This window comes from Agelaius tricolor, unplaced genomic scaffold (genome assembly GCF_023055355.1).
Source record: "Agelaius tricolor isolate 1412-34295 unplaced genomic scaffold, bAgeTri1.0.p SCAF_10, whole genome shotgun sequence".
Classification (NCBI taxonomy): Eukaryota; Metazoa; Chordata; class Aves; order Passeriformes; family Icteridae; genus Agelaius; species Agelaius tricolor.
This window is the reverse complement of record NW_027269270.1, coordinates 12,187,869-12,211,186: the sequence shown is the minus strand read 5'-3', so window position 1 is coordinate 12,211,186 and position 23,318 is coordinate 12,187,869. Positions and strand designations below refer to the sequence as shown.

Here is a 23,318-nt window from a genome sequence, read left to right as displayed (position 1 = left end):
AGCCAACTTCCATATAAGCCCATGAGTTAGTATTTGTCTTCACTTACTTAGATTTGTTTATTTAGATATTATTTGCTCTTTCTAGATACTGGAAACTAATATTAATGAATTTATTATTTGGCTAAATTATAACCTTGTCCTGATTTAAAATGTTCCATAAAGCCAGATAAAAATTAAAACTTTAAAAGCAGCTTCCTTTTCCTGCCCTTCACCTCGACGTTCACGCAGATTTCCATAGGGGGTCACTTGCTTAATATGGGCAAATGTTTTGGACAGGGTGTGTGCAGGTAGCTCTGTAAGCCTGCTGAGTAAAAGGACAGTAAAGCCAGCTTGGAAAGCAGACAATAGGTTTGAAATGGATGTGCAAATACTAAATAAAGCCTTTGTGGTCCTTGTCTTGCAAGGTGCTGTACAGATTCTGAGATGGTTGTTTGCCTTCAAATTTCAGAGCCAGCTGGTCCTAGGGCTTCCTGATGCCTTGCTGATTAAACCCCAAAATGCTGATCAGTTACTGGATTTTGAATAGAATTCAGGGGGATGCTGAATAAAATAGTAAATTCATCACTGCAAATGGATGCCGTTAAAAAAAAAAAAAGTAGGGGTGGTAACCTGATAATCCAACAAATTGCTTTAGAAGTGTGATTCCCTAGAACAATGGGAAAACTGTGCAGTAGAGAATCCCAGTGATGCTGACAGAGCCAGCCTTTTTTGTTAGAGCTGGGCTAAACAAGAGTCCTGTCCCTTGAATTTTACCCACTGGAGTATTCCACTTCCTTCATTTGGAGCAAGGACCTAGAGTCTGAAATGGGCATCCTAAGAGTCTGAAACGGGCATCCTAATACAATCCTAAATAATTGGATGTCCGTACAAAGTTTACTCAAATTATCTAAACTTCTCATTTTTTGAAAACCGGAGACAGGCATACTCTAAGAATCAGACTTTTCTATAGCCTTCTGTTACAGCTGCTTCTGATTGCAGCTGGAAAAAAAAAAGTAGCATATTTGTGGTATTCTGGTGCTCTGGATGCACACCCATCTGGAAACCAGAAGGCAATAAAATGTGTTTGGACATTTAAGAACTTCATAATAAATTCAGCTTGAGTTCTTCTGTAAAAGATCTAAAAGTTGTTTTCTATTAAGTCTTTTCATCCATCCCTGATGCCTGTTGCAGCTTTGGTAGGGATATGTCTTCACCTACTTAGCTCAGGTTAATTGTGCTATAAAGTGAAGATGGAATATCTACTCAGCTAAGTCATTTTAAACCAATGACAGCTGCTCAAAAACTATAAGAGTCTGCTTGACTTTCAAGGAGGCAGTGTTAGAGCACACTGAATGTTTTAAAGTCAGGTGATAAATGTGACTACAGGAGCTGATATGCAGCCTGTAGCAACATTGGCTCTCACATTCCCTCATGCTCACTCTGGTTGGCACCATGTTTAAGTGCAATCACAGTCAACAAAAGTGAAATTTGAGTTGCAGCAGCAACAGTGATTGCAGTGGGCAAGATGAACTTGGGAAGCAGCAGAGCAATGAAGAAACACTTAACTCTACCTTCAGGTTCTATGTAAAGTGCTCTTAGATGGGTTGTGTCACATTTGAGCAGAGAAACTAGCACTAGCATACTGAGACTTGAGTTATGAAGACACTTGAATCTATTGTGCTTCAGTTGCCATCAGTGGAGCTGTATTTTCTGAGCATCTGATGTTGGATTTTGTAATAGCAAACCAGTTTACTTTTATTTGAAATTATAAGACCCTTTTGCTATCTGTGAAGGCAAAGACAAGTATAAAGTGAGACAGCTGCACAAATGGGCAGCATCTCATCCTGTGAGGGTGGTGCACGGGTTACTGGGGTAACCCACTCACATCCTGCTATAGCCACAGTTTCTCTACACCTGCCTTTTTGAAAAGGAGCATAAGTACATGCTTAATTTTAAAGACATACTTAACTACTACCTACACAAGTGTTTAATCCAAAAATTGTTAAAGCTCTCCTGCTTCCCTTTCCCCTTGCAATATCCTTGGAGTCAACAGAAACTGAGTATCACCATCACAAGCAGCCTTTTCTGTGTATGCACAACCTCCTGTCTCCATGCCCAGCATAGCAGAAAATATGGGAATATCAATTCTTATTAGCTGAAATAAACATCTGAGAATGCTTTAAAACAGCAGAATATCATAATGCAACAGCTCAAGAAAAAGCTGGTGGCAGAGTAGAGAACTGATGGCTGAGGGAATAAAGCACATCAGACCACAACCCAGGTTTAATGCCATTAGGGCTCCCTTTGATCAGAAAACAATGCCAGCATTCCTGCACAGACTGGCTTTGTCACAGAGCCAACACAACATCAAACAGTCTGGCTGGCAAGGGCTCTTCAGCTTATGTCAAAGTGTTCAGTCTTCTTGAAGCATTGGAATATGGGTAAACATTAGGATAAACTTCTGTGTATCTAAATTTTCTGTCTATTTGCTGTTTTCAACTCCCCTTTCTGCTTTGTTGCCTGTTTTGACATCCTTGCTTGTAATGTAAATGTTACTGTGTGTTTAGAAATACAGCTGCCTTTTTGGGCTTTGCAAGCCTCATTTCAAAGCAGTAAGAGTATATTATCACTGCAAAAGCAATATAAAGCATACCTTCCCAGTATAACACAGTACATCTGAGCTTCCTGAATGCTGGGACTCATAACTTGAAGAAAAGCAATCTGTACCTGTCTCTGAACAAGGAAGGTGCTCACAGCTTGTGTCTGGGCATTAGCAGTTTTGCTTTCTCATTCCTAGCTGATTTTTGGTTATCCAGAAAGGATCCATGCCTTTCAGCTTACTGTCACTTCCCCAGAGCTCTGCTGAGATGCCTCATGGGCAGTCTCAGTATTTAGTGCAGCAGCAAACAACACAGCCAGGTGAGTGGTGGAGGAAAATCTGTCCTTACACCTTTGTCAATTCCATGACAACACAAAGTAGTTGAGGTTTTATTGCTAAATTGGTTTTAGACACTCCTGGACTTTGCCTGCACAATAAATCTCATTACCACAGACAGATGTGCTTTTCTGCTGATGCAAACTGTACCAGCAGCACATTCTTGATGGGATTAATGTGAGTCACTTTGCCCAGCATTAAGGTTTGTGACTAATATTAGTTGGATCATGCTTCTAGGTGAATGAATGTGCTTGGGTTTAGATCTAATGATCACTTTTTTTTTTTTCTTCCAAGACAAAATAAACTGAGCTCAAGAAAGATGTACTTAGTAGGAGGCAGGTGTTTCTGAGCATTGTCAAGCAGTTCTGCTCTACTTTCTTGGAGAAAAATCTCAGCAGAAAACTCTTGGTCTCAGAGTTCATGGAAACTGATATGTTTTTCAAGCTATTGAGATTCTGGTAGGACACACTGCTTACTTTGGTCCAAGAACTAGAGAGTGAGTAAGCCAGATAGCAGCTGTTTTCAATTGCAAATTTAGGCTTCTAATGTGGTGATAGAGCAGTCAGAAAAGCAGTACATGAATAAAAACTGTCATTAGCTGTATTTTCTTTTTTTGGTCAAACCAGTTGGTCTTTCTATATGCTAAATGTATATGCCATTTAAGTATTCTGTCTCTTTTTATATCAGTCCAGGAATCTGTGGAGGTATTTCAGTAAGCAATGAAAACATTTCTGTCCCCTGACAGCAGAGGGCTGGTACAGCCCAGTGTACATTACTGATGGCACCAGGATGTTCAGAGATTGGGCACACCTTGTCAAGGCAGTGAGGGCCTTCCTGTGCATTCAGCCTGTGCTGGAAGGGACTATCTGACACAGTCAAACAATGAAATATTTAAAGTAAACATTGTGTGAGACCTGACAGGTGATAGGGGCTCCAGAACAGAGATAAAAACGTCTGTGCTTGAAAATATCCTGCTGTTTGTAGGATGACGTGTGACTGCAAATGTTCAGTGGCAGACAGCATCCCTTTTTCTTACCTATATACACTATGCTCACATGCTTTTTTATTTGGATTACTCTGAATTTATTCTGCTGTTCAGACCCACAGAATTCCCTGGGACAAGGCACAGCAAAAGTTCCTCTCACATAAGCAGTGTGAATACAGACTCCATGAAATCTAAAAGGAAAGCTCAAGGACTTGAAAAAAAGAAAAAGAAAAAAGTGTCAAGAACCTGTGCTTGAGCTGTTCTTTATTCAGCCCAGAAGGAACAGCTCACAGGCTCCAGAAAGAAACAATGAATTTTAAAAAAGGATTTTTTCATCATTCATGAAAACGTTCCATTTCATGAAAATGCTCCATTTTCATGAGAGGATGAGGATTTTATATGTCACCATCACCACTTGTCAAAAGAGCTGTCATGCTCCCTGCAGTGCAGTAAGGACAGCAGGCTTGGACAGCAGACATCACTTGCTTGGGATGCAGTGAGCAGTGCTGTGCCTGGACTGAGGGTTATCAACAAAGCAGCCAGCTGGATTTTCACAATTTTTTGTGGTCCTGAGCACAGTAATTCACAAATAAAAACATTCCCTGTGAATATTTTAGCAGTTGTGCAAACCATATAGTGTGAAACAGTGGGAAGCATGTACTATTTCATATAGAGGCCAAATAGAATCTGGGCTGTCTTTTTAGTCAGTGAACAGTGAAGGGCCTGACAGCTACACAGGGACAGTCAAAACAAAAAGCTGCTGTGCATGTTCTGGTCAAAATTCACTTATTTTACTGATTTTTTCACGTTTATTTTTATCCATGCTTCCTTCATTTTCAGTGTTTACTGATTGACTGTACAGGTACATTTGACATGACCCATATGAACTAGGTTCTCCTAGTTGGCTGAAGTGAGTAAATTTAGTCAAAACAAGAATGAGCCATTCCCATCCACCAGGGCCTACTGTCCCTCTGTGAGATGGGGCATTCCAGGGTGCAAACACTGCCTGGGAAAGCTCTGGAGGGTGGAAACAGAGGTTGGATATTCAACCAGGACTCAGATTTGTGCCTACATCAGAGAAGTGGTGCAGCTGAGAGGGCATGAAGCTAAAACTCCAAAGCTTTACTTGCACCCAGTATGGATGGAATTGCATTAATCCATTACTCTTGTTCCAGCCTTGAATATCCAAGAAATGAATTGAAATATTTTTTTTATTTACCAGTGCAGCTAAACTCCTAATGTGTGCCGTGATTTCACTTGTTCCTTCTGCTCCCTGCCTCCCTTGGTTTTGTGTTGGAAGGGTCAATGTCCATGGAACTATCTGAGAGTGAATGTGGTATTTTTAGAGGCTGAACTTTGTACTCTTCATCTGTTTTCCTTGTTCCTTATACAAAAGCACCATAGAAACAGCCTTCTTCCCCCCCAGGAGATTATTTGCAAATTATTTTTAATATACATGGCTTCACATTACAGCTCTCCAGCTGCTTGATCACTCAGGGTCAGGGCTGATAAGCATTTGGAATGTTTACATTTGTTATCACCTCTGTGAGTACAGCACGACAGAGCCGTGCCCTGGGAGGGAATAGGCATGGGCAGGGCTGTCTGGCCTGCTGAGGAAGTCAGCTGGGCAGATTCTAACTTTGTTGCATTCATAAGGCTAAATATTTTGCTCTCTGTAAGGAGGAGCTCTTCACAGATTTGCACTGTGCCAGATACTTACCTCATAGAGTTTGTTTTGCTGAGAATTCGGAATAGGTGGTGGGTTTTCTAGTTAAAAAATAAAGTGCCTAGGTGTAATTACTTCTTATAGTCAAAGTACTTAAGCTATATTAAATGCAACTACATGAGCATACAGTTTGGGGTGTTGATGGCATTTTAAAAAAAGACTTTGGATCAAAATATGTCTAGTTTAACCTGTGGCAAAGATTCTGGGGTTTTTTTGGGGGGGAGGGGTATTTAATGGAAAAAAAATTCAGAGAATATTTGAAATTGAGTGTATGTAAACATTATAAGATAAAATTCATAAAATAAGAGTATCAAGATAGGTTTTTTTGAGATTATGTTTAAATCAAACTTCAATCATGTGCTAATATTGATATTTTCAATGTATTTTTTAGTTCACATCAGGTAATCAACCAAAATCCATTAATAGATGTTTCAGCCTTGCTGAGGCAAAAGAATACAACACAGGGTTTTTCTGACCTCTGCTATTTAGTACTTAATGCAGCCCTCATTTACCATGGTGACGTGTGCGGAATAAATAGATAATGCAGATAGATGAGAGAGAATCCAGCTTTTAGCACTAACCTCATTATGTTCAGAATATTGGGAAGGGGTTGCACTTAAAGCATCAATCAAGGTAGCCCATTTATTGAGCTTTTAGAGACAGAATTTAACTCTTTATACGGTGTAACTGAAGTTAAAACTTCACTTCAAAATACATCAAAAGTGGGAATTTAATGAATCTGGACCTAAAGCTAGCAGAGACTAAACAAATGGAACTTATCAGTCCTGGAAGGCTTTGCCAACTGCAGAAGGCTGCAGAAACTCAGTGAGAGTGCAGGGAGCTGCAGAGCTTAGCTTTGCTTTCCTGAGAGCCTGAGCTGCCTGTGTCATCAGCTGGTGGAAACAAGATCTGATGGACCAGTCCAGTCTCTTTTTACAGTAACCAAAGCAGTTCTGAGGTAGAATTAAGCTTTATGTCTATTGAAAGGACCTCTGTTTTCTCCTTCTCCCCTTCAAAACTTCTGATTTCTGTGTCTGTATCTAAAATCACTTCTGATTTTTTTCTCAAATGTCTTTACTGGAGGACCAAGAGACTATCAGAGTAGCAGAATGAAGCACAGTGACCTGCTCCTTCTTTGTTCATGTCTTCCATGGGATACCCAGCATGCAGGTGTCCCACAGAGAATTGATGTCTTGGTATTATTCATCTTATGGAACCAAACTGCACCAACAGAGCCAGCAGTGTTAAGCAGACGAAGGTGCATTGTAAGGTTGTGGTTTTTACCTGGGGCCAAGTCCCTCATTCTGATAAGACAAGCAAAATCACACAGAAAATGAATGTGAGCAAGGCAGAGTGAAAGTTCAGTGCAGCAGTGAGCTCTATTGCACCCTACAGTCTGGCTTATCCTGGGACCTGGACACCCCATAACCTTCACATTCCTGCACTGAGCCTGCACCACTCAGTGACATGGAGGGATAGCATTCCCTTCAAGTCTTGTTGGAGTTCCTGCCAGAGCTGTTCTCAGGTGGTGGTAGAAAGCAAAGATTTGGATGAGCCTGTTCTGCTCTTTCCTTGGCCACCTCCAGAGTAGTTTCTCTGGCATCAGCTGAAGCACTTGTTCTGCCTTTTCCCCTTTTTGTTAGGATCTGCAGGACAGCTGAACAGTCAGGGAGCCATTTAACCTAAAAGCCAGGTTGGTTTGAGAGCAACACCTTTGTATTACTAAGTGCTAGTTTGTAGGGGGAGGAGAGGAATGGGGGTAGGGGAGAAAAGAAGTTTTTCCTTTGAAGAATTGTGACCAGGAAGATTTTGATCCTAACCAATATTAGGTTTTTACTGTCTGTTTTTTCTCTTTTTGAGATACATTAGAAAGCAAGCAGGCTGTTATTGTTAAGAGGTGTGCTTTCAAGCCCCCTGAAATGCTGGTGTGGGACTCAGGCTTTAATGTGTGCAGCATATCCCATTGGAGCATGAGGCTCCTTCCAAAGGAATCACAGCAAGGTGTTTCTGACTGTGACAGTACAGATGGAGATGTATAAAACAGAAGCCACTGTCCCCTCTGTCTCTGGTATGTATTAAGGTTAGTAGAAATTCTGAAAAATGCCTTTGGAAACTACAGCTGACTTATTCTGAGCTAACAATGATTGCCCTGGGCAGTTCCAGCCCACCTAGTTGTGCTTAAGGCAAGAATGAGATTATGGAACCTGGCTTTGCTGATTCTTTGAAGGCCTGGAAAACCCAGCAATGGCTTTACAAAACTGATATTTGCATCTTTTATTTTTAATAAAAAAAAGGTCCTAAACCCCAAGAAGAGCTATTAATAGTAGCTGACTTGATTCCCATGTAAGATGATACATGTATGGGATGAACTCTCTGCATGTGCATTCTAACCACAAGCAAGCCACAAGCAGTTGGCCAGGACTAGCTTTACAAAGCATTCTTACTGAAATCCTGGAGGTATTATTCCAAAAGGAAGGAAATTGCTAAGACAGCAATAATAATCACTGGCTAAGGAAAAATTTTATTGTTTTGTAGGTTTTCTTCTCCCATGGCAAATGTCACTTTCCAGAATGTACAAACACCTTCAGATAGGATACATTTTAAATGGTTTTATGAGCTATAGCATGGTAAGAAATGTTTGGCTGGGGTTTCTTTGGTTTTGGCTGCTGCTGGTTTTTATTTTAGAGCTTAGAATATTCCTACAGCTCCCAGCCAAGAAAGGAACCACTCACAGTGATGGCATTTGCAGCTGTAACACTGCTACAAAGACTGCGATGGGTAGGTCACTTCTGAGCCATTTTCCATCACAACTGATTCCTGCACATCAAGTTATTAGAAAATGGTTTAAAAGTTTATCCTGGGATTTGTTAGCACTATATTTCTGATAATAATGAATTTTACTTCATGATCTTTGCCTCAGTATTGTATTTAGATCAGCTTCTCAGTCATTTGAGCACAGACTGAAGCTGAAGCAAGCCAGCAGATGGAAAGCAGCACTTTACTAACACTGTGCAGTGTTACTGATGGACTCACAGCCCTGGGCAGGTGTCTGCTCAAGGTACTTCCTTCTATATTTGAAAGTAATTCATGACATTGTTAAGTCTTTTGACAAACTAGTAACATTTTTATGACTTCATCAATGTACAAAAATAATTGCAAGTTGCTTGAGAAGTTTTTTGAGTGTGAGCATTAGGTACATTTGGTTAAACAGTAGCAATCATTAACAAGAAATTTAGCAATCTGGCAGTTTGTTTTACTTGGGGACACTCATGGCAGACTCCTGTTTCTGCTCTTTGAACCTGTTTCTCTGAGTATTTGCTAGCATCTTCTTGACAGCTCTGGCCTTCTAACCTCTCCAAAGCCTTTCTTATCTCCACTACTCTCCTATTTCCTTTAAGTGAGTCTTGTCTCCCACTGCCAGGTTTCAGGCCAGGTGAGAGTGGAGGTGGACTGCCCTTGGTCCCTACAGCAAAGATGCAATCTTTATTGATGTCTGTCCTGTCAGAATAGCCCCTATGCCAATGTAACCCCACAACGAGGTGAGTTCTCCTTCTACACAGCTGGACAACTTTGAGACAACATTTTGTGATTCAGGTCTACTTTGCAGTCTTTTATTTGTCCTTTGCCTCTTTCTGTATGTCTGTGAAAGTCTAATTTTCTAAGGTTTCCTTGTGGTTTAGTTTGGCCTTCCAGCACTGCTTGGGGCACCCAGAAATGATGGCTGTCCAGTTCCCTTCTGGTTCATGCCAGAAAATACGTATCATCCTGGTTTACATTTGTTTGCTGCAAGAATAAGGGATTTTTTTTCTAATGTGTGTTTCAATCTAAATGGGAGATTTTAATCATTCTAAGTAGCTGTGCATAAAAGGGTCACATGTAGACCATCATGTATCTTTTAAGTCTTACTTAATACTCATTTTGAGACCTGAGTTTACCAACAGCTTTCCTGATAGACCAAGGATTTTAAATTTCACATCAGTAATCTCAGCAGTTTTCTTCAGTTTGTCTCATTTATTTTTATTTATTTGAATGTATTAACCTGGCCCTTCAATGCTGTAGTGAATATTGAGATGACTCTTACTACTTAGTTTAGAAAATGAGCAAGAGTTTTGACTAGGAGGCAGTTTATGTACAGCTGAAGTTCCTTCCCAGTTGCACTAATCCTAGAACTATTTAGTAAATGAGAAAGTATTTTGCCTTTTCTCTTTTTTTTTTACCAGTTCATGCTGTATATGTAAGATAAAGCACTGACTTTTAAGTTGATGGCAAAACTTGCTGTTGCTTATGAGCTAATAAAGTCAGTGATAAAATGATTTTCTTTCACTTCTCTCCAACATTCCCCTTTGCCCAGTTTGCTTTGCAGGTGCAGGATTTGCACTGAGCATGTGCTGAACTCCCATGGGACTCATTGTGCCTGTAACACCCCTCAGCTCTCCTTGCCACCCACAGAAGCAGGCACTGATGAACTCCTCTTTGCCAAGGCTCAGGCCATGGCAGACACCCCAGATTTCTGATTGAGCTCAGCTCTGTCCTGCTGCAAACAGAAACACTTTGCTGTTAAATAAGCAGTTACTCTTTGTGATGAGTAAATTTTAGGGAGCTTCAAAGCAGTGTGGAGGCAACCCCTGATCCAGAGCTCCTGCCCTCAGTGACCCCCTGTGGTCCTGCCAGAGGCTCCTCCCAGCTCTGATGCCAGGAATCCACACTGGTCAGCTGCAAACTGCATGAAAACTTTGGCTCAGAGTCACTCCTGGAAATTTAGTCAGAGAATTTTGTTTGGTCAAGAAAATGTCTCATCTGAGAGATCAAAAGAAAAAAATAAAGTACTTTCCTCCTCCTGGTTAATCTTATTTAGTCAGTCATTCTTTGGAAGCTGTCTCCATTTCCTTCACCAAAGAGGAGTTTGTGCTGCTTAGAAAGCAACTAGAAGAAAATATCTTCAAGCATTGTTTATATTGTGAATTAAAGCAAATCTTTACATTAGTTGGCCAAACAGAATGTTTATTTCATGCCTGTTTCTCCCTGGGTTGATTATCTCTCTGGGAAGACCTGCCAGCTCTGGAATTGTCCCCATATCCAGGGCTTCACATCAGGAGCTCTGTTCCCAGTGCCTTGCTCACCTGACCCTCTCTCATGGAGCAGGGCAGGGCCTATTGTGTTTCAGAAAAAGAAGATTCTGCATGGAAATAATCTTTTCATGACAGCTTTTCCCACAAAACCTGTTTTATGTCCAGTCATTCAAAGCCAGGACAGTATCAGAATAAAGCCTTAACAGAGCTGGCAGCAACTGGAAGGCCACAATGTCAGGCAGAAATGCAACACCAAGACAAGAGGCAGAAAAGTAAGTCCATTTTTAAGAAGGGAGAAAATAAGCAAATTTTAATTCTCTTTCAAAATATTTTGAGAAGCTATATTTGATTTATGGTACATGTTTAGAATTTATCTTATATTAATATTTATCATGTATTTTAGGGAGGGAGAATGAAAAATTTGGAACAAAAATGCTTAGGAGAAGGATGACTTTTGTGCTTGTTGAAATAATTCATGACTGCTCTGTGGTAAGGCTGCAGACCTTATTCATCACTCTTGTATTCTAGTTTCATGCCAGTGAAATGAGACTGATTTCCATGAGTCTGGCATGAAGCTGGAATAACAAGGTGGTGAATCAGGCAGTATAATTCCTTTCTGAGAATCATGTGATGTAAACAAATACATTCAGATTCACATTTGAGGTTTGTAATGTCTCCAGCTTCTTCCAAAATAGATTATGTTTACCAGAATGTAAGTTTTAAAGAAATTTTGATCTGTGAAGCTTGTGAAAGGTGGTTTTATTTCATATTCTAATGGCTGTGCAGCTTAAAGTCGGTTCTTAGATTCTGTATGATCAGAGATGTTTGGATCAGATGCTGCTGTGTGCATCAGGAGGAAACAATGATTGTTCTTTTCATTTAGTGGCTGACTTTGAGCACCATGAGGAAGGATTTGGTCTAACAAAGGAGATTGCTGCCCCTACTCTCAGTACTAGTAATGGCTACTTGAATATTGAAGGTGGAAAATACAAGGTTATTTAGAAAACTGATTTACCCGGGAAAAAAAAATTAAATGTCCAAAGAGCAGATTCATTTGGCCTGCAGTATTTTAATGAAGCACAAAGGGCTGGTTACAGACAGGAGCTAGCTGGGAAAAGCTGTGCTATGATCTCTGGGACAGAGGGACAAGAGGTCCCTTGGTGACAGCACTGTCAGCACAGTGTGGGACCTTCCCCAAGCTACACAGCTGAGCTGCAAGCCACTGACAGGGCAGATAGGCAGGCAAATGCCTCTGTGTATGGCAAATTCCTCTCTGCCCTATGTTTTCATTAATGCTTGCTATACAAATCTTGTTATTAGTGCTCCCTGAAGGGGCAGGCAGTCATTTGGATGCTGATGAGTGAGCGGATGCAGCAGCAGCAGCAGCAGCAGCTCTCTCCTGTCAGCATTGAGCGAGGAGGGGAGCAGAGCTCCAGCCCCGCCTGCCCCAGCAGCTGCACTCGGGAGCTAATGAGCTGCTCTGCAGTGGGAATATTGTCAGAAACACATACTCACTCCAGGAGGGCTTACCAGGATAGTTCTTTGTAATTAAATGTAATGACATCTAAACCTGTAGTCAAGTTCTTGCTGATAAACACTGGCAAATAAAAAACAGCAAGTGAAAATCAAACAATTAGCTATGTAAGCAGTTGTATGGTGGTCTTTCCTGAATTTTTTCCTTTTCCTACCTCAGTGGTTTAGTAAAAAGTGATGAGAAGCTAGCTGATGTGGCAATATGTAGTTAGGAGTCTGGCAAAAAGAAAACATTAAATACTGTTTGATCTTGTTATGTCTTCTAGAAGAAAGGAAAAGTGGTTGTGATAGCAGAAAAAACAAGTATTATGTTGGTCAGTTTCTAAATCAGAATTCAGAGAGCTTGTTTTACAAATACCAATGACTGATACAGATTGTGGTGGTCAAACACCAGTGAGGTAAAGTGAAAGATCAAAAAATATTTATTTTCTTTTACTGATGGAAAAATTGAAATGTGAAAGGACTGAAAGATAATTTTTAGAAAATTTCATCTTTTTCTTCATCTTTTCTAAGTGGCAGCAGAATGAAGGATTATTTTCTGGTTTTAGTTTCTAAAATTGCCTGAGTCCAAATCTATCAGCCCTCTGTGATTTTTATCTGCTCAGCTATGTTTTCCCAAGGAAAATTCCAAACTTTCTACAAGAAGCTTTCTCCAACAATTATACCAGCTTCTTACTGAGTTTCTTTTGTGTAAAAACTGGCCCCTCTGACCTGTTCTGTTTCTCCAGTGCCTGACTGAAACCCCCAGAAAAGGCTTTTATTGGCTCTTGCTGAGGGGAAAGCAAGCAGGGTACTTAGCTGGATGAGATAAGCCTTTGCTGGATGAGACCTCTGCAGAGCCCATGGGTGACATCAGAGGGCAGCTCCTTTAAAACAGGTCACCTCTCACCCTGCTTGGCTGCTCTGAGTGCATTAACATTGTCCAGGGGGAGCAGCAAGGCAGGTGAATTTTGATCTCACTCTAAAAGGACCACAAAGCTTCCCCCAGCACAGACACGATGTTTGCACAGCAGGGCAGGTCTGTGGAGGGAGGGATCTGCACCACCAAGCAGATTCCATTCCAGCTGCTATCAGCCTCCTTCCTCTGGGCTCTTCTCTGACTTCAGATGAGGGCACCTCTGGGGGAGCTCAGCTCTTAGATCAGCTGGGCTGGGGGATGTGCCATGTCAGGCTGCTGTAAAAACATGCTTTCATTAACTAATTTAAACTGTGCTATAAGGTAACTTTAGAAAGCATTATAAGTTACACTGGAAAATGCCTCTTTGTCCAAGGAAGACTGTTCACCCAATTATTAATGTAATCTTTCAGTCAGACCAAGATGCCTCCAAGTTTATGGCCAGGCAGAGAACTCCTGACTGAGCACCAGCCCACACTGCACTCCAGCTCCACTCTCTGTCACCCCTAAATTTCCCCTTTTACTGTTGGTACAATGTCCCCATCTCTTAGCACTACTTCAGTTACTCACAAGATCTTCTATCTTCATTCCATGTTCCCCTTGCCTTTCTTCTCCTCCTCGTCCTCTCTACATAGAGGGTTTGTTTGTTTTATCCTCTCTGCCTCGGTCCATGGCATTCTGGGATTTAGGCTTCCCTTGTTCCCATTCCTTGTCACCTCTCCTTAAAAATCTATATTCTTGATTGAGTCTTATCCATCAAAATACCTGTCAAAAATTAGCATGTGATCCTCCTTCTGTCCTCAAAAAGAAACTCATGCCAGAATGTATCCTTGCCCAAACTTCATCTCCAGCCAGCTGTACCTTTCCCTTCATCTCACAACTGACCTGAAACACTTCATGGCTCCTGCCTGCAGTTTGTATCTTTCAGTCCCACAAGTTACTTTCCAGTTTCTGTTTACTGATTTGGAAAATTGTTTGTTTATGTGATTTTACAGGTTGTTCTTAAATGTCCACATTGTCTGATGCTTCCCATTGGCACTATTTGCTGTGTGGATATGAATGGTTTCTGTAACTCCATACAGACGAGTCCTTATTCCCAAAGTTGCCTGTCATATAAAGGCTGCTGGGTGAAGAGAAAGGCTGTAAATGTGGCAGTTCTGACAATTTTAATGTCACATCACTCAGAACACCAAATGTGTGAGCCCAAAGGGTTGGAGTTGTGCACATTCTCAGGATCAAAACCTGAAACACAACAAAGCTACTGATGTCAGTTTTTGTTCCTTATGCAAGCATCAGATTGGGTTCACAAAATATATTTTTAATCTGGGCAAATTTAGATTTTCAGGAAGGAATGGGACATAACTTACTCTTCATTGTTCTTTGCTGAAAGTCCCTGATTTATTCAAATTTCCGCATTTAAGCTGAATCCAGTATCCTGAATTATAAAAAAAGTTTAATGTTGACTAATTGATGTGTTGGTATGCAACCAATAAGAAAGGCTTCAAGCACATAAATAATCATCCATTTAACCAGCCTGGCTTCATACCCCGAAGTGTTTTATGGGCTGGAATACACACTTCTATACTGAAATAGACATTGCTATACTTATTTGCAGGTAGGGAAGTCCAGGAGGAGACCAGTGACCTTGCCAAAGTTCACGCAAATGTCAATGGCAGGAAACTCCTGATTGTCTTGTCTAATTCTGTATCTGTGGGATCATGCTTTAGTAATCAGGCCTGTTTTCAACTACACTTTTTAACCCTGAGTATGAGTGATTTGAATATCTTTCAGAAAGAGATAATGGGAAATACTTATATTGAAAAATCTGGTAAATCAATTAATGTTTGCAAGATGCACAAAGACAATGGTAAAGAATGCAATAGAAAATGTGATTGATCCAGCTGCATGGACTGGCTTGTCCCCTCATACACAGCACACCCCAAGAGGCCAATATCTAGAGAATAAGACAGATGAAATGATATTGCCTAGGCCTAATTCTTTGCTCAGACCAGTGGTTACAGGTCTGTCCCACCTCAGTGAAAATTACACAGATATCTGCCAGTGGAAAATTTTAGAAGGCCCATTGCAACAGTGAGAGATTGATGTCTATGTTTTTAATGACATTTTTAATGACATTTTATTTTAGGACTCCAAACTACTGTGTACCAAATATCCTGCATGATCTTTGCCAAATATTTGCGAAATCATCAGCAGAAGACAGATACTTTCTGGCCATTAACCACATGAAGACAACAGCAGCAAAATAATTTAGCTCATACAAAAACTGGTTACATGCCATGGTTAGGAAGAACCTTGAGCCTCCTCTGTGTCATACAATCTTAGCTGTTCATACAGATTCTCACAGGCACTTATTTTTAATAGAAATCTCAAGTTCTGCCAATTCTTCCATACATATAGTCTAAAGCAAATTAAGGCAACAAAAGTAAAATGTTTCAGGAGAAGTTTCAGTCTGGTAATGTCATAAATTTTTTAAGGTGAAAGACCACTCTTTGTTAAGCTTTGTTTTGTTAATTTTACATATTACTGCAAGGCACTTTTCAGTACCAGCATTAGTATATTGATAACTTATCTGAGGTGAGGTTCTTGTTATTATTTGAGTGCAGTAGAACCCTTTGTGAGTTTGCTTCACACCATTTGCCAACCGTAGAAGAAAGCTCAGTCCCTGGGCAAAGCAGCCTGCACCCTGACAGCCCCAGTTGCAGAGCCCTGCTGCCAGCCAGGACAAAGGACCTGCTGCTGAAGGAACTCCATTGCTCACTGTTATTCACAGACAAAAATGGGAGTTAAGTGCTTCACATGCAGTGCTTATGTCTAAATGCTAATCAGGGCCTCTGGCTTTCTGAGACACACAAATGAGAAAGAAAAGCTGTAAATTAGAAGGTCAATTTCTTATTTACAGCAGTGCTGTAGGTTCATGGCAGAGTTACAAATGTTAGCCCTGAGAAATGCTTCTGTACTAACTTTTCTCTTTTCATGTGTCTTTCTCTAGAAAAAGACGAGAAGAGAACAAACATCTCACAGGCAGAGGTAAGTGATTTTACTTTGTTTGAAACATACTTATGGCTAAAATAGTTCTATTGATAAAAACTCTTGGAAACTCACTGGTTCACCCCAATGGATACTTTTATTTACATTGTCACGCCTCCTGCAGTAACACATAATTTTCAAAGCAGGGCTGTGTAAAGCTGTATTGTGTGTTCTGCCAGCTCCCTGTACAGGGCTCTGGTAGAGGCAAGCTTCCCCTCTCCTTGCTGCCATGCCCTGTCAAAGCACAGCAAAGCCAAGGCAGCCCTGCCAGCTCACCCCACCCAAGCGTTGCTGTGGATCTGCAGCTCAGTGCTGGGCACAAACACCTCTCCACTCTCTCCATCACTTGTCATGCCTACAGCAGGCAGTGCAGTCATGTTGTCTGCACAAGAGTTGAAAGCTGGCTCCTCTGACCTCATTTTCTAACCTCCCCTTGCATGGTTCCTCCAATTCCCTGATCTCTTTCTCCTTCACCCACTGCTCAGAGCAGCGGGCAGCACCTTAAATAGCAGCAGGAGGTATTGATTGGTTCAAATTTGAACTCCAATACAAACATATAAAGATTTACTGGCATGAGGTTCACCAAGCTATCCCATAGTGTTTATAAATAGCTTTCTCTTTCCAAAGAAGAAAATATTTTATTTATAAATGTTATCATTCTATCCACTGTGATAAGCTAAGATAATAGGATTAGCCCTACTTGTGTGAAACGTGTTTCAAATGTTCCATGGAGAAATAGATCTGATTAAAATTCATGGTGTATATATTAGGCATTTTTAGCAAATGTTTGGGCTAAGGCAACAACATTGCTACAACTAGAAATTGATAAAATGAGGAGGGGAAAATGCTTGGTTACACACAATTTTTCCTTAACCTTTTGGTTAGGAGTGTAATGTGGTGCTTATGTCTTCCAAAGCTAGCTGAGGGTGTACTGTATGAGGTTTTCTTGTCCTTTTTATGTAGACATAATGCATGTTGGTATAATATTGACACCAATTTAGCTGCTTTCAATTTGCAAAAGCTGCTCTGCTTTAGCACTGAATATACTCCAGTTAGTTTTTGCTACCTAAACACTGATATAATGTAGTAATACTATTATTACTCTATGTGTATTGGTATAATATAATAATACTATTATTACTTTATGTGAATTTTACTTCCATTATTTTGGAATAATTTATCTTTTGTGCACAGATGTGATTTTGGGGCCACAAAGAGTAACTAAATACAACACTCAAATGAGGCTCAGTTAAATGCTGAGTGATTGGCTGCTGAAATTATTATCTTGAGTTTAATAGAACACATTGAAAAGGTACAGGGGAAGGGATTTTCCACTAATTTATATTAAAATGTATATAGTAACATTTCAGTAGTATCTTACACATGCACATAATCACTGATTACACTGTAATTGAAATGTTGGCTAATGTAAACCTTGCAACTATTTTAATATACATAGACATTCATTTGCATTATGAGAATCAATTGCACAGGCTGTTAAAAGCACAGGCTATCCTAATTTTATGTTTAACAATGTTTGTATAGAGTGAAGAGTAATTTTCAGTAGTATTGGGTCTGTTTTACCTGGGAGTCATAAATGGAGCTGTCCATTAAACAGATGTTTTTGTCTTATTTATCCTGTATACATGGCAGCCCGGGAGCTGCATTCAGTTGTACACGGAATGTTTTCCTCAGAGGCTCTGTGGTGGGCACCCAGGCGGGTGCCCAGGGAGCTGCCAGGAGCAGAAAGCTCTGTCTGTGCCGTGTCTCACTGCCCTCTCTGTCTGTCCCTGCAGTCGCAGAGTGCCTCTCCCAAGCAGAGGAAGCAGAGCGTCTTCACCCCTCCTGCCCTCAAAGGTACTGTCAGCTCCTGCCCAGCCCTGCCTCGGGGGCTCCTCTGGTGGGGGGACAGCGGGACCAGAGCAGTGCCACAGGGCCCTGCCCGGCCATCACTGCCCTCACACTCTGCTCTCACTGCCCACCTGCCCGGGGCTGACCATCCCTCCATCCTCAGCACTGAATCTTGCTGCAGTTGCAAATTTATTTGTTGGGGGAAAAAAAAGTTTTTATGGTTTGATTAGTTAGCTAGAACAGATAATTCAATGCCTAGCTATGAACAGAGCTTCTTGAATATGTAAATTGTATTGGTGCCAAAGAGTTCTCTGTTTCTTATTTGAAACCACTCCCCCATATTCTGCCTCTCATTTCCAGGCAGCTGTGAAAAGGAGAACAACCGGAACCGTGGTCTGGGTATGTGACAGTAGGGTGTGTGAAGACTTTCTTGGAAAATAAGGAAAAATTAGTAGTCTTGATAAAAGTTTTGAGGGATAACATGCTTTTTAGGAATATGTTCAAGAGCAGCAGGAATATCACCTGGAATCAAAATAGCTACATTTAGGCCTTGCTTCTTATGTAGTTCTGAACAGAATTTGACTTGATGGTGATTCACCAGCCCTTCTGACTGACACTTGTCAGAGCTGGATTATTATCAGACTGCAGTCTAAAGGCCATCCTGCCAGGTCTCTTGATAGATAATGAATATGTAAATTTCCATTTGTCTGCTTAACACAGTTTATTACCTGGGATATCTGATTAGTTGTGTGAAATACTGCTGCTGTCATGAGGCAATCTACCATATCAGCCAGTTCTATGCATCTCATTCTGTAGCTGCAGTTCTCTAGTACTTGTCCTCATATAAAATATCACCCATCTGCCACACAAGACTCTGTTTGCCAAAATAGGCTGAAGTCCGTGTGCTGGATATTAGAAATAATCTTATGACGTCCAATTTCAATGTTTTTTCTGGAAGGAAAATGCTTTGCATGGATAGCAATACCTATTGATCTCACTGCTGCATTATTTTGCTGTACAAGTCTAAACTAAATACTGTGCAAATGAAGTGCAGTGTAAAACAGGTCCTCATGGCTCCTCTCAAGAACTGCATGCCTTAGCATCCCTGGAAGTGTCCAAGGCCAGGCTGGTTGGGCCTCTGGGAAACCTGGTCTAGTGGGCAGTGGCCCTGTCCATGGAAGGGGGGCTAGAATGAGGTGATCTTTTTTGTCTTTTCCAACCCAAACCATTCTATGAGTCTGTGATTCTATTCTTTGGTATTTAGGGGGGCATATTTTTTCCTTCTGCCATTGCACTTATTAAACTAAAACTCAACATTATTATCTGTCTAAGACAATCCCCAAATATTTCAGTTTTATAATTACAAAAGCTTCCTCTAGCTCCAGGCTGGGCTGTGGCTGCTGCAGCAAGCTGTAGCAAACCTGGTGCAACAGGCAGGTTCTTATTACTGTATATCTCTGTGTACTTTGGCTCCTGCTTTTATTTTCCTAAACAAAAACACACCAGAGTTCCTACAGACAGAGCAAATAGCTGACTCATCTCAGAGCATTGCTCTTTTTACTGGAATACAATGTGCTGGAAAAATCAATGTGAGAGCTATTGATTGAAGTAGTAATCTGGAGAGGGACTCAGCCAGCCAACCAGATAACAGCTGGGCATGGTGTACTTCTTAGTGTTATATTACCAAACCTAATGGATATCAAAGAGGTTTTCCATTTTGCTTTCATAGATATTTCTTTCCTAACGTGCCTCACTAGTGTTGAATTCCATGTTGAATTCCATGCTGGTATGTAGCATGCAATGTTGCAAAAGTCAGTGTCTGAAGATTGCATCGAATCCATTCTATTTTCTGTATGTTGTGATTCAGCTCTTGTCTTTTCATAGTTTTTTTCTGTGTTAAGCAGCAATCTTAACTGAGCATTCATCACCTATAATTCCCCTCTTTATGTCAGTTTTTCTTCTGTTACTCATGTGCTTTTATGCCTTAACTTAAAATTTTCTCATCCTTTAAGGTCTTCTTCTTCAAGTGTGAAGGTTGGCTTGAACCTCCCTATGAAAAATACCATAAAAACAACCACAGGAATGTTTTTCAATTTGAATAGTCACCACTTTTGCCTTGGGCAATCTTTTCCAGTCAGTTCTCAATGTGTAAGGCTTTTTTTTCCTATTTACTAATCTGCTTCTTGTTCATCTTTTGTATGACAAAACCAAGAAGAATCCTTTGATCCTTTTCCAAAGTAGATGTCCAGTTGTTTTAGCACAAAGGTCCATCCATCTATCAAAGCACAAACAGCATCCTTAGAGCTGTCTTCATCATTCTGCTTGGTGGGCTAGAGGAGCCCCTGGAAGTCTTACTGGAGGCTCATTTTTTACCCTCACGCTTGCCAGAGAAGTCTAAAATGGGATGTTAACCCTTCCAGATAGAGAGGGACCAAGTGAAAGCATCTTAGATTGCCAAGGCAGAAGTGCAGGATTGCACTCGCCCCAGGCGAAGGTGCTTCCTTGGTGTCTCATTACCCCTGGAAAATCAGAAGAGCACATTTGAGTCTCAGAGCTGCAGCTTTCCATGCCAGGGCGTGCTTCGTGCTCAGGCAGGTTTCCTTTCACCCAGGTAGTCATGTTTGTTTTGGTAGCTCGGCTCATCCTTGGAAGGAAATGCAGACAGCAGTGGCAGGAAGCAAGGTTTACAAAGACTGACAGAAGACAGCCTGAGCTGTTCCCAAACCTGCATTGCTCCCTAGAGGTCCCAAATCCCCACATTATCTCCCAGCTATTGCTATTAATACTAGTGGCTATTTAAACACCATCAAGGTCTCCCCCTGTGAAGGAAGTGCACGTTCCCAAGTGATTTGAGGATTTCATTAGCAGTGAGTCTACTAGCCTGGATGTGCTAGAGGGCAGGGAAATAGGAAAACTTCACTCACCTTAGTTCACTCAGCAAGAGGCTGTTTAGATCCTGCTAATTTCAGCAGGCTTTAAAGAAAGTTACTATAGCTGTCTGTGTTCACTGGACCACCTTTGCAATGAGGAGACATCAAATCATAATTAAAGTCATTCCCCACACAAGTAAGAGATACATTTTACTGTTTTCCCTCTCAGCCTTTTGGGAAATAAATGCTTTAAATTCCCCTCCTAATGTATTTTTCTTTGCATAAAAACAAAGGCCTTTTCCTGAGCTAGGCCCCAGCTACAAGATTTGAAATGGGATTAAATCAGAGCTGTTATAAATCTAAGGAACATTCAAAGACATTATTTTGGTTTGAGTCATTAAAATAACCAGAACTCACTGGCTTTTCCCAAAGTGTTCAGACCCAGGGATTTGATACATGCATAATTCTAGTATTTACAATGATGGTTGATATTAAATGAGCTCTTTCTAGCTTCTGCCATGAATTTCAGATGCTCTGCTTGTTTAGTGTCTGCTTGTTCTTCTCTCCAAAGGAAACAACATGCAGAATAAATGATTAAAATCATGATGTCCCTCCTGAAATATGTAATTTATTAGAAGCAATTAGTACAGTGTGTGGCCCTCATCCAAATTTGTAACCCCTTAGGCCAGCCTGACAATGTCTGATGCATCTCATTACTTTGTGACTGAAGGTTAACACGAACATGGGTAGAGTCTGGAGACATTCAAGATTATTGTTAGTATGGTAAGCACTGAGTTTGGAGCCCATGAGAATCATTGTGGAACAAAAATCTCAGCCTAAATTTACTTCAAGAGGCACAGGAATGAGGTTTCTAAGATTTTAGCAGTCACTACAAAAACTTGTATCAATTTACAGGCTACCTTTTTACATGGCAAACTCTGCAAAGAGCTTCTTGTGTTAACTAAACACAGCAGTGTAAGAACATTCCCACTATTCTAGAAAGAAAAATACCATGTCTTTTTTTGCTTCTGCTTCATACATGGGTTTAAATTTAATTTTTAGGAAATTAATGTTAGCCTTAACATCAGCATCTTACACAGTCTTCTAAACATCAAGGCCGGACTCACAAATTGAGCTGGTGCCCAGTCAAACTTTTCTTCTGTGGGTGAGTCACTTTGATTCAGCCTATTACATTTTTCCAATCTCTCCAATGATGATCCTTTTTCAAAGATGATTGTGCTGCACATCAGTCATGTGGCCAGAACAGGAGATGGAGATGGTTTTCCATTATCCTCTCAGTGCTGAGTGGTATTTTGGACCTCCTTCCTTTTCCAGTAGGCTAAATGTCTGTGATAACTGCTGGGCAGGGGGCAAGGACTACTGCACAAAACCAGGTTAATTCCAGTGGCTGGAGCAATTCCTGAGGCTGATTCTTTCCCCTAACGCCTTAGCAGAGCTGTCATGTCTCAGGAGAAACATCTGTTCTTTAGCCTGGTAGTACCAGCTCTTCACCACATTCCTTTTAAGTAGAAAATCTGTCTCAGTAAGTTGTTTCTTGGGTAACAGAAGGCTAAACTCTGCCTTGTTTTCATGTGCACTGCTCTGGTTTGTTCATGTGTTGTGATGTGACAAAATGCCATCAATGCACTTCATTTCCTGGGTGGAAGGCCCACAACTGTCTGGACCTGCTGAAGAACTGGGAATAGAAGATTTATGCTTCGGTATTGTATCATTGTGTTTTTTCCTTGTCCCTAACTTGGTCACAAGAGGTGCAGCTTTGTTCCCCAAACTGCTTGTTCTCATCATTTATATGCTGTTCTCATCCCCATCTTAGTCAGTGCCCCTCGATACAACCACACCACTTGACGCAGAATGGCCTTGAATGAATTTCCTGGCTTTCTTTACCAAGATGGTACCTTCTAGTATCTGGTCTCTTTCCTCCTCTCTCTACCCTCCTCTCTCCTTCCTCAGACTTGAACAGTAGGATGACGACAGTAGATATAATTAAGGGGGAAAAAAAAAGTTAAATTAATTAGTGAATCACTGAGTTGGTGACAGGGATACATCAGATTGCTGCCATCTCAAGTTCAGCTGGCTGCCACTGCTATGGTACTGCCCAACACGTTGGCAGACACTGCTGTAGTCTGAATTTAATTTCTTACTGTTGGCAGCTTTGAATACATTTCATTTCACACAGCTGGCAGCTCCTGCTTCAAAATGGCTCTGGCCTTGGCTGCAATAAATACTGCAGCACCTATAGAGAGACCAAGGTGTCCAGAGGAGACTAAGCTTGACATCTGTTCCAGAGTAAAACTGGGATGTTTGTGTTACAGCCACTCTTACCTGGAGTGAAGAAGAAAGGGCTGTGTTGAGCACTAATGTCAGTCCCTAAATTACCATGTGTGGTCCAACACAGACCCAAATTCT

At 41.0% G+C, this 23,318-nt stretch overlaps 1 protein-coding gene across 1 annotated transcript in view; it reads left to right on the top strand.

Moving 5' to 3' along the window:
- PPP1R1C (protein phosphatase 1 regulatory inhibitor subunit 1C) overlaps positions 1–23,318 on the top strand; it is a 45,169-nt gene that overhangs the window by 3,872 nt on the left and 17,979 nt on the right. The window contains 2 exon segments of the mRNA XM_071434802.1: positions 16,133–16,170; positions 17,967–18,027. Coding sequence (XP_071290903.1) covers positions 16,133–16,170; positions 17,967–18,027 — 99 coding nt within the window.